The sequence below is a fragment of the Beta vulgaris genome, chromosome 3 (assembly GCF_026745355.1).
Source record: "Beta vulgaris subsp. vulgaris cultivar EL10 chromosome 3, EL10.2, whole genome shotgun sequence".
NCBI lineage: Eukaryota > Viridiplantae > Streptophyta > Magnoliopsida > Caryophyllales > Amaranthaceae > Beta > Beta vulgaris.
In genome coordinates, this window is record NC_079204.1 from 49,868,341 (window position 1) to 49,880,742 (window position 12,402).

At 33.2% G+C, this 12,402-nt stretch overlaps 1 protein-coding gene across 2 annotated transcripts; it reads right to left on the reverse strand.

Moving 5' to 3' along the window:
* Nucleotides 1-707: 707 nt before the first annotated feature.
* Nucleotides 708-8,947, reverse strand: LOC104889288 (remorin 4.2). Of its 2 annotated transcripts, XM_057393148.1 has the most exons (3): nt 7,759-8,947; nt 2,226-2,416; nt 1,163-1,302 (listed from the first exon to the last, which is right to left on the reverse strand). In XM_057393148.1, exons 1-2 carry the CDS (start codon nt 8,560-8,562, stop codon nt 2,231-2,233), a joined length of 990 nt encoding a protein of 329 aa, XP_057249131.1. In that variant the 5' UTR covers nt 8,563-8,947; the 3' UTR covers nt 1,163-1,302; nt 2,226-2,230. The 2 variants fall into 2 exon arrangements, with proteins under 2 accessions (XP_010672785.1, XP_057249131.1); XM_010674483.4 differs by lacking the exon at nt 2,226-2,416 and having other exon boundaries at nt 708-1,302; nt 7,759-8,896.
* Nucleotides 8,948-12,402: the final 3,455 nt, after the last annotated feature.

Below are 12,402 nucleotides of genomic sequence, written 5' to 3' on the forward strand. Positions count from 1 at the left end.
CTTGGGAAGAATCTTATTTCCTAGCATTCAAAAAAGCAAGATACTGTTTCCAAATCCTCCACTGAAGCTGAATACAGGGCCGTTGCCTACACAGCTGCAAAAACCATTTGGCTCAAACAACTTCTTGCTGCCATTGGCCATGCATTTTCTTCGACATCATGTGATCGTCTATTGTGATAATGTCTCTGCTACTTATCTCACTGCCAATCCAGTTCATCATGATCGAAGCAAACACATTAATGTCGATTATCATTTTGTTCGCGAAATGGTTGTCAAAGGAGATCTTATTGTTCGACATGTTCCCACACAATCTCAGATTGCTGATATTTTTACTAAGGGCCTGTTTAGTGACTTATTTACTAAACTCGTACCAATCTATCCGTTGTTTCACCCCGTAAAGATTGAGGGGTGTATTAGAGTAACATTATATGTAAAGGATATAATGGTCTTTTACTAGTCATAGGTCTGTATTATAAACACTATATATATATATATATATATATATATATATATATATATATATATATATATATATATAGAATGTCAGGGTTAGCCTAATCATGTTAACACAATTATTCTCTCCACTTGTACAATAAAAAAAAAAAAAAAAAAAAAAAGTAAGAAGATCCTAAAAAAAATGCATGGCGGAAGTAATGAATTCTTCATTTTGAGAGTATAAAGTATAATAGGAGAGATCAAGGCATGTCTCAAATCTCAATTTTGCAAAAATATGCATCATATATTTCATACATCATTTTCTTTGTAACGCACAATCAACAAACTGTACAATGACTCAATCACTCAATGAACCTTTAGAATCCAAACTCAAATCTCCACACATGTGACTAATGATTATAACATAACTAATTTGATTTCTCTCTTAATACACACCACACTACCTACACCACCATAGAAAACGAGGAAACTCCGTATCCAAAAGACAGAGGAACCCTTAACTAAACTATGGAGCATTTAATATTTAGTTGATTTTGATAATATTTGATAGTACTTACTACTTAGTAGTACTATATATATATTGTCAATTTGTCATACTATATCAAATTACTCCATGCAAAATAAAATGTGTTTATTTTGTAAATTTATAGGAGCTCAAAAGAAGGAGCGTTTAGCAGGAGGTCTTCCAACAGCTCTCATTAAATTGGCAACTTCAAGAACTCTGGCTACCTTGACTCCTCTCTTACCTTCTGCTGATGCTCTCCTATCCTCTGCTTTCCTATGTGCTTTTGCTATATCATTTTGCATCTTTTCCGTTGCTTTTGCTCGTTTCTCCTCCAATTTTCTCTACATAAACGTCATTTCAAATATTAGGAAAATTAAATTGGAAAATATTATACTTCCACGTATAATAAGACTACTTTAACCAAAAAACATTTGGAAATAATATTTATGCTATAAATTCCAAGTTTAAAATGTTTTTTTATATTGATGTTAATCTATCTATGGACAATCCAAAATTTAGAGATATTGTTTCCTATATTGTTCTGATTTCAAAGTTGACCAATTCAACAGGTAAACAAGGTGCACTTGTCGCACAATCACACTCTAACTAAAACTTGTGGTAGCTCACTAGCTCAGTGGAAGGGAGTAATATATATTGAGAACGTATTGTGTCGGACTCGTCCGACCATAATCTTGGTTGGACGACTTTCAGGTGGTTCCAATTTTTTTTCAGGTAGTCTTCATTTTTTTTCAGGTGGTTCCAATTTTTTTTCAGGTAGTCTTCATTTTGTTTTCAGTTAGTCTTCTTTGTTTTTCAGTGGGTTTTTGTGCTTCAGTTAGACTTACTTGGATTTCAGTTGGTCTTTATTCTTTTTCAGGTAGTCTACATTTTTCTTTAGGTAGTCTTCATTTTGTTTCAGTTAGTCCATTATTTCTTTCAGTTGGCCCATTATTTCTTTCAGTTGGTTCAACTGAAAGAAAAGAAAGTCCAACTGAAAGAAAAGAAAGTCCAACTGAAAGTAACTTAGGTCTAACTGAAAGTAACTTAGGTCTAACTGAAAGTAACTTAGGTCTAACTGACAACAACTTAGGTCTAACTGAAAGTAACTATAGGTCTAAATGAAGGTAACTTAAGTCTAAATGAAACTAACCTTTACTTGAAGTATTAACCCATAGCATATGTTGCCTTCTTTGTAACTTTAATTCACAATGTCATGACTTTTAGTTCTAACAAAGAGGGGATAAGTGACCAACACAATATTAACCTGCTTTAGCTTAGCATCGAGCAGGCTTCCGTCTTGAATAAGGAAATGGAAACCAGGAGACAACGATGAAGACGACAAGGAGTGAAGAAGGTGTTCCCTAACAAGAGGGGGTAAGTGACTATAGCATACCAGTCCTTGCAAACAATTAAGCTGATAATGTCTTGGAGAATTGAAGCACTCCTTCGATTTTTCTATTTCAGCATCCATGGAAATACACGAGAAGAAGATGATTAAAGTTGGAAAGAGAGAGAAAAAAGAGGAAGAGGCAGAGAGAGATATAGCAAGCAAAATAGGGGGTAAGTGACTATACAACAATGTTGGTTGATTTAATACAATCAAAATCTTCTGCTAGTTCGAGGCTCAAGCACATCAAAATTTATAAATATTGGCAGTGCCAGCAGGAGATTTTGATGTGTACTACATCTGCTAGTTCTGTAATGAACTTGGGCCAGCCCGTCTGACCAAATGTTTGGGTCAGACGGTCTGACCTAATACTTTCACATATATATTAGGCCATGGAATGTAGCCTTGAACTTGGAATATAGTTCAACATCTAGTTACATGAAATAATAATGTTATACCCAGTAGATGCCATCTAGTTTAATTGGTAAAATTTTATGAGAGGTAGTATTCAAGTTTTGGGATTGAATCCCATCTACATTATTGCGCTTAGTTGCTCAATTTTGCCAAAAATGAACTTATGCCTATATGGGTTATTATATTGGTATTTGAGAACGACTAAATGCAATAATATATATTAAGATTTGATGTCAAGTTGTGGATATCATCCTCACAAGACTTTACCAACTAAGTTAAATGACATCTAGACATATTATTGTATAGTTTTAAGTTGGAGTTGGCATGTGATAAGGCATGATTATGCATATCATATGCTATAATGTTACAAAAATGCAAGTCTACAACCCAAGGAATTATTAAGCAAATTAGAATTTATTTTTATTGGGTTTATTAAATATAAGGTATTAGTCTCATGTTTTGGGCTTGTTTAAGTGTTGTCTTTAGTTATTAGCGTGATTTTGATATCGTAAGAAACTGCCTACTTTTAATTTAAAATTTAACAGCGATACGAGTCCAATATTAAGAAAAGAATGGACAACCTTTACAAATATAGAGAGGACTAGCTTAATTTATTTAGTGAACAACTTAATCCAATTAAATCACATTTTAAAATCTATTTAGTATCTAGTTTAATCCATTCGGTAAGATCATCAGATTATTTTTTAGAATTGTCTCCTCTAGTTCGAGATTTAAAGGGAAACAAAGAAAGGCGAAGAAAAGGGACGACTAAGTTAGTGTGAATAGGGTTGTGCAGAGCCAGGGTCGGTCCAAAATCTGGACCCGACCCGACCCGACCGAAGGTTCCGATCTGATCCTTGGTCCACCAAAATTCCCAATTCTGGATTTCCTGCGGTCCACCGATAATTCCGATACGGTCCACCAATACAGATATTTCGCAAAATAAATTTCCTAAACGAGTTCGAATCTATAATCAAACCCGAGCTGGAGCCTGAAAACGAGCTCGAGCCTAATCGAGCTCACAAGTCGAGCTCGAGCAACAAAAACTAATCACGAGCTCGAGCCGAGCTCGACTCCGATCCCCCAAGCTCGTCGAACTAACGAGTCAAGCTAAGCCCATAAAAAGTTAAACGAGTTCGAGCCGAATCCGGTGCTATTCGGATTCGACTCGTTCGATAAGCACCTCTAACTACGTCTACAAAAACTTCCATAGATTGAGGTGGTGCTTTTGAAAAGATAATAGAACAATGCCTTCGTCGGTAGAGGTCACTTTTATGAGGTAAATATTTAACTAATATTGTTTGTTTTATAATCTAGCTTGACAAGTAATTTCTTACACTTAATAACCAATAGTTACTACAAATTTTAAAACAATTAACCGATACTAAAAAGAAAAGTTATTTTGGTTGAATTGGGCCAAAAATGAGGTCTTAATGTCGATGTCTCTTGCCACAAAGAAGTGCCACGACTCCTTCCCATCCACCTATCATCTTATGGGGTCCTGATTGATGATAATAAGTAATATTTTTTGACATAAATTTGTCGATTTAGTGGGCCCAGAATAAATAGGCCCATCAACCACCTTCTATGGAATCATTGTGGATTGCTGACCGTAGCTCTTCTTTTCTTTTCTTTTCTAGACCTAATTTTCGAGGCAATCTGACCCCAGCATCAACTACAACTCTACAAGTATGATTGATAAAAACTTGTTAAACTAACTAAAGGACTTATTTATTAAATTCGGCATATATATGTCATTAACGCGTATAAAACACATAAGATACTTTTTTTTGTTTTTGTAGAGTTATGACAAGAATGTCATGCTCCTACTTTCAAAGTTTAAACCAATTAAAATTTTGCGTCCTTGATTTTCATAGGAAATAATGAAAACTTCAATAACGTACATTTCGCATAATTTTCTTTGTTTTTTGGTAAGTATGGACCCCCAACTAGTTATAATTAGAAAATCCTAAAACTGAGTAAAAGTTAATCCAATCTACCAACCTAACTTGAACCATCAAAATTTAGCGGGTTATTTGAGAATTTTAATCTATTGGATTATATATGTTGACTTAAGGTTGATTCTGAATATAGCAAATAAATTGCAAATCCTTTCAAAAAAAATGCAAATTACGAGGACTATACTCAATTCAAATTTTTTGTTATTTTGATTGGCATTTTGATGATTGATTTGGGGTTACGTTCGCTGTTAACTACTAGCTATGTCGTTTGAAGTTTGAGCTTAAGTTTTTGTTTTTGTCATTTAGAGAGCCATAAGAATAAGTGATGAGAATCGATCCCAATATTTCATGGAACAGGGAAAGAAACTCTAACCAGTTGGACTATCCCTCACTCTCTTAAAAAAAAATTGTCTACTTAAATGGAAAAATATATCTTCTCCCACTTGCTTGCATCATTATTTGTGCCACTCAATCTCATTGATGTTGATTGGTGATATTAATTATTCTTTGCCTTGTTTATTTTTCAAAAATAAAAAGTTTGTTTGAACAATCTAATAGTACAAAAACGTGAGATAAAAGATTTAGGCTTATTAGTAGGTCATGTAAACATCTCAAACCGTTATATAAACAAGTTGAGTTCGGATCGCAAATTTTTTTGACTTATTTATGCCAACCAAAACACGAAGCCGATTAAATCCATATCTAATTTTGATAACCTTCTTCTCAAACCTCAGAACACGGTGATGACGAAAACAAGTGTTCCTTGATATAACAACTAGAGATGACAATGGGTAGGATCTGGACAGGGTCCTAAAAAAACGGATCCAGATCTAGATCTGTTTTTTTAGGAAAGGATCCATATCCTACCCGGATCCACTGGGTAATAAGAATGAGAATCCAGATCCAGATCCGTATGGATCCTATGGATCCGGGTCCTAAACGGATCTTTGCCTATTGTCTTCAAACTAACCAATTTTCACAATAATTAAAGATTTTAAATAATAAAGACATCTAATATCAACCAAAAAATACATTAAAATTTTGAAAATAACAATTGCAGCTACTTACAACTATTCAATTATCAAATTGTAGATTAGTTATTAACCCAATTTTCGAACTTAATTATCCTCTAAATCACACAATAATTAGAATAATAATCCGAAAAATCAAGTGAAAATTCGTTTTACATGTAATAACTAATTTATAATATTACTAAATATAATATTAAATTATAATAATATTATAAAAATGGGTAAACGGATCTGGATCTGGGTAATAATTTAGGACCCGATCTAGATCCGTTGTTTTCAAGGAGGATCCAGATCCTACCCAGATCCATAAGGTCCAAATTTTGAGGATCCAGATCCGTCAAAAATGGATCTAGATCCACGGATCCGGGTAGGGTCCATTACCCATAACAACACTAGTAATCCCTGAGCACTAATGCGCAGTTTTAAAATTAAATTATGAAAAAAAAATTCTTAGTTTTTATTTTTGTATTATTTTAGTCAATGTCTAATAAGATCCTTAGTTATATTTTTAATACAAGCATTTATTGATATTTGATATAATTAAGAGAAACTTTAATTTAGAAGGAAAACTAACGTATGAATTAGAAGGGAACTTTAGGAGGTACAAAAATTTTGGTGCTTCTATTTTAGTATATAATAGACTTTTTTTTGAAAGAATAGTATATATGGTAGACTTCACATATGGTATAAGAGTAACAAGACCAACTAATCAAGGGATAACTAGTTATTATGCCCGGGCTACGCCCCGGTAAGAAAAAAATTTATTTATTAATATTATAATTTAAGATGATAACACTAAATGTTATTTGGTCTAGTGGTTAAGACTTAAGTATATGTTATTGAGGTCTTGAGATCAAATCTTATATTATGCAATTTCTAATCTTTTTTATATTATTGTGGATTATATGGAGTAAAACTCCTTTAAGGAGAGCGCCACGTGACACCGTTTTTTGTTTGCGCACGCCTTTTAATATATTAGTATAGATATTACATTTACATATGTAACATAGTGAAAATCTAACCGGATATTCCCATATATGTTACATTTCCCATAAACATACTTGAGAGTTGAGACATATACTCTTTTTCTAAATTCTTATAACTATATCTGGCATTTACTTTATACAATCAGGCACATTTAAAGCTATTTATTTGTTCATTTTTCATTGCTCATAGCTCCAAATAAGTAATAAACAAAAAGTAACCTTAAGTGTAACATACACCCTCTCGTGTATGGTATTGTAATAAATCTCATAAATAAATAATTATATGTTATTTAAATATCAATGCCTCAAAGAACTAAATAAAAATGGATGAATATATAGTAATTTTCTGCTTATCACACCTCGCTTCCTAAAGTAGGTTTGATCAGTGATAAATAAGTAATTTTCTGCCTATTACACCTCGCTTAGCTTCCTAATTTGATCAACAAACAATCAACAAGACCTATCAAAATTCAATCAGTCTGAACCCATTGATTATTGGTAAGCCAGCTAATTTTGAGTCTATATGGAGCATTTTTTTTGTTAAGTTAAACCAACCTTTTTAGCTAATTTGTCAAGTTCTAAGAATTTTGGGTTAAAATTTCATTTATTTTTTCAATAACCTAATCAGGAGGAAAAGAAGCAAGAATTGTACGTACTAATTTGCACTTTTTTGGAAGAAAGTTTTGATAGATAAGATATGTTTCTATTAGAATTAAAGTAACTTTTGTTAATCCACATGTTGATCCACACGTCTAGCTGTCTAGGATCATCATCAGACATCAGTTATCCGTGTTTAACTAATCAACTTTACAAATCATCATGATGCTATGACTAGTCACACTTTACGTCCAACTATACATTTGAATTTACTCATTTAGTGAAGGATCATTCAATCATACACAAAATTAATTCATATTATGATACCCAACAAAAAAAAAACATACATAAATTTCATAGCATAGACCTATTCTTTGTATCATTTTAAGATCCAAAAAATTGAGAAAAGAAATTAACATACCTCAACTTTCTTCATCCAAGAAGTTGCCTTGAGAACCTGTTCATTCTCCCACCCGCTTATAACCGCATCTTCCCTCTTAAACCGATTATTAATCTTGGCAATCTTAGCCGTTTGCCACGACGCGATCTTAGTCTCCACCTCTTCTTTTTTTACTCTATGTACGGCGATCTCCCCACCGCCAGTATTATTATTATTACTATTACTATTACTATTACTGTAACTATTATTATTGTTAATAGTACTATTTGATCCCATCAAATAACTCAATGACGAATTGTTTCCATTTCCATTCCCATTCCCATTCCCATCCTCTCCAGGGGAAGGCAAAGGATTAATATCAGCTACTATAGCCAAAGGATTAGTCTCCTCTATATCCCCTTCATCCTCTCCAATTCTATCCAAGTTTATATTATTATTGTTATTATTGTTCCAATCATTCCCATTCCCGTTATACCCATTCCCACCAACTTGATTACCGTTATGGTAATCAGTGTGAGTGATAGAAGAACCTGCTACGACAAGAGCGTTGAACTCCCGACTCATAGTTGTAAAATTCTCACTCGAGTTGGTGATGTCGCTTCCCACCGAAAGGTTGGATGATCGACGACTACTAGCATCAAACACGCGTTGTCGACTAGGAGGCGCAGGGAGAGGCGACGGTTGTGGTGGTGTTAAAGCGTGGATGTCTCGAAAATCATCGTCGTTGTCGTCGTCGTCGTCGTTGGTGTTGTTTTGATGGGGTGGTGTACTTGTGCTTGTGGTTGGTGTTGGTGTTTGAGAGTTGATCATAGTGGTTGATGACATGTTTTTGGTTTGGGTAGTGGAGAGAAAAGGAAGGGTTTATTGAGTTGCATGATTATTTATTAATAATGATTATGATTAGTTAAAACTTAATGGGGTTTTGATTAGGGCAAGGGAAGATGAAGTGTTGTGAACCACATGAGGTGTTATCATGAGTTATGCAGTGGAAAGTATAGAGATTTCAGGAAGTAAAAAGAATTTTAGAGTGTAACGAAATTGACAAGTAGTGATGAGTATGTGTGGAAGAGAATGAGAGGGGAAACCACTGCCAAACTTTAATTAAAAAAATTTGGAAGGTGGAAAATATGAGAATGACAAGTGAATCATTTAGGGGATGCCATGTACTACGATTGATAGTGATTAATAATTTTAGTATTATAAAGTTTTTGCGTTGTTTAGTAATTAGCGAATATCGGTTATCTGTTGACTAGATTGTGTTAGCAAGTTTAGTTAATTGTAATAGCGAATTTGACTAACTTATGATATTAGCGTGTTGTATAAGAGTGATTGGCAATTAGCTAATAACTAAGTGAGATTGAGTTTGAGGATCAAGCTTGGTCTACTGGTTAAAAGGCCTTCCTTTCATCCATGTTAGGAGTTCGATTCTCAATTCTTGCAAGAAGAAATCTTTCTTGTAAGGGAATTCTCCTTACCATTTTAAAAAAAAGTTTGAGATTTAGTTTAAGTTTCATTTCACCTCAATATATATTTCCAATTCTCTCTCATTGAAAAGCTCATCTATCTAGTTAGCTTTTCAAGAATTAGAGGTTTGATCCAAAAAGTCTTCTAATTCTCTATTTATCAAACACCAATATTAGCGATCTAGCCGCTTTTCCTTCTTTTCTCTCTCTCGCAAACCCTTTCTTCAAAGGAGCCCATCTCCACAAAAAACCCCAGTGATGGGGGGCTCGGCAGATGTTGCCTCGCTGGTGGCGTCGAGCCCTCTTCCCCTTCCTTTTCTTTTTTCCTTCTTTGTTTTTTTTTTTATTTTTCTAGGTTTATGGTTTCAATAAGTCCTATCTGTGTGATGGCTTTTGTTCCCTCATGAAATTTATAGTCACCTTGTTCGTGGTGGGACAATTAGTCCTTTTTTTGTGTATGGATCCAAGGATATAGATTTGGAAGTTTCGTCTTGCAGATTTGTGGAACTGGTGAAACATCGTTTTGCAGATATGAGAAATCATACTCTCTGGTTGAAAATCAATAATATCGAGATGAAAGCCAGATTTCAAGTTACTATTACATCAGGCTTTAACGATGTTGAGTCATTGAAAATTAGACTTTACAATGTTACCATATCACGACAGCGGTCCCAAAGCGTCTACTTTAGTAGCGCGGATGCCAACTTTCAGATTTATATTTTACATTATCTTTTATGTAAGGGTTATTATGGTTGTAGATGTCGTATATCGTTTTATTCATGATAATTTCCTCATTCCCATTAAAAAAAATACCTATATTAGCATATTTGACTAGTCAATTTTTAAATTGGATAAAACTTCTAATTTAAACCAAATTCTCTGTTTATCAAACAAGCTTTTTGGTTTTTTCATTTAAACGCTTAGCCTTTTTTTTTATTAAATTACATTTTTGTCTTTTTCTCCTCGTAAATTGTTGCTTGCACTCTGTTTATTATCATTTTTTATCAATAGGGTCCATTGATTGAGTTGAAATAGCCAGACTAGAGGAGATGCAAGATTTTCAATTTCGGATAGAACAAATAAATTTGCCGCACTCTTGCCCCCAAAAGTATTCCACATCAGGCCCAGGGGTTAATTCAAATGCTCAATTGGGTTGGGCCTAACTTTCAACCCAAAATTTGTGCCCAAACTTGAGAAAATCCGGATGAGCTAGTTCAAGCTGGGCTAGTCGGCCTTTTTGGACACAAGGATAAGTTAGACTAAAAGTTACATTCTGGCATGGAATTATGCCGACGAAAGCCTGAAGAAGTTTATGAAAATTTGAGACATTTTGGAACAGATTCGGTAATCGGGCCCAAAAATTCTGCCAAAAGCTCAATCTTTTTTCAGGTGCTCAAGTTGATCAACTCTACCTTAACTCTACAACAATAAGAACTATAAAAGAAACAAAACAATGATCAATTATACTCCTATGTTCTTTTCAAGTGGTTATACTTTCAGTTTTGATATATTCTTTTAAATTGGTCGCAAAGGCTATACATATATTGGGTGTATGAGGGACATACATACACTGGATGTATGTGTTACTACTAAAATGTATATTATTACTAAAAATATTACAAACTTACAATGTTTCGACAGATAATTTTTAATGATTTGTTCTTTATCTTCATAAAAAATTTATTTTATGAAATCTTCTTTGTTTAGATTTGTATGAATCCTTTCTTTAAAACTAAAAAAAAACAATTGTAATTTTTTCTTCAGATTATTCATATATTAGCTTAATCTTTTTCATCTTCACTATTTTTCTATTGATTTCTACTAAATTTTCTTGTCGTTTTCAATTATTTAGTTTGTTTGTAGAAAAATATTGTTATATTTTCATCCCTACCATGTAATAAAATTCAATTCCAAATATAGTCTTTCAATCATCTATGTATTATGTAAATTCAAATATCGTTGAATAACAAAACAAGTTCAAAAGATTGTGAGTTTGTACTTTTTTTTTTCTTTAGAAATAATATACGTTTTAATAGTAACACATACAAAAGATATACATTTTAATAATAACACATACATCCAATGCATGTGTGATCCACATACACCTGGTGTAGAGCAGCAGGTGATAGCCTAGTGGTATTGGCATCACCTCCAATTCTAGAGGTCAAGGGATCGAGTCTTAGCATCCCTTGCAGATGGGGATCCCCAATTTTCCTCCTTCCTTGCAAGGAACTTCATCTTACCTTAAAAAAAAAAAAAACATACACTTGGTGTATGTGTATCATCTCTCTAAATTGATAATACTTTCTCTCTCATCGATTTTAACAATATTTATTATTAGTTTACTCCAGCTATTCTACTTCACCTCAACTCTCCCTTTTTTCATGAAAAATATGTCACTTTTAGTATCTATTATTTCTTACTTTACTCATATAATCATATCAGTCTCCTCCACTTTTTCTTACCTTACCAGCTTACCTACACAACACTTCGCTCTCCTCTTACCACAATATCCGTATACGTGCAAATAGATAGTAGTACTATAACAAACTTAAACTGTCATGAGATGTCTTAACGTTATTCCATAGCAAAAATTCCTACTAAATTATTACTTCTCAAATGAGAAAATATAATTAGTTTAGGGGGCGTTTGGTTGGAGGGTTTTAAGAAAGGGAAAGGGAACTGAGTTCCTTGTTTCCTTTTGTGAGTGTTTGGTTAGTGTGTTTTTTCAAACCCTTTACCCCTTTTTCTTATTAGGATTATCCTCCTTTCCCTTAGATTGATTCCCCACCACCCCCAAGGTTTGAGAAAATATGTACCATGTTTGATGTACACCAGGTGTAAAATAGAATTCGTAAATTACCCACTTGATTCCTCATATCCTATACAATTTTACCAACATCTCTATGGTGATCATAATACATATGACTATGAAAATCTAATGCTTTATATAATGATTTTGGATCTGTATTTTTAAAATTTTGTATTATGATGGAGATTTCAAACGGTCATATATATTATGACTGTTCGTATTACATGTTTTAATGATGTCAAATAATTAGGACTTGTATAATTTTAAGTTGAAAAATATAAAATTCCAAAAATATTACCATGTTAATTTTTATATCTTGTGAAGAAAGATTAATTATTTTAATCTAATCAAGATATATTTTTATACACTTTGAATTTTTATTATATGATA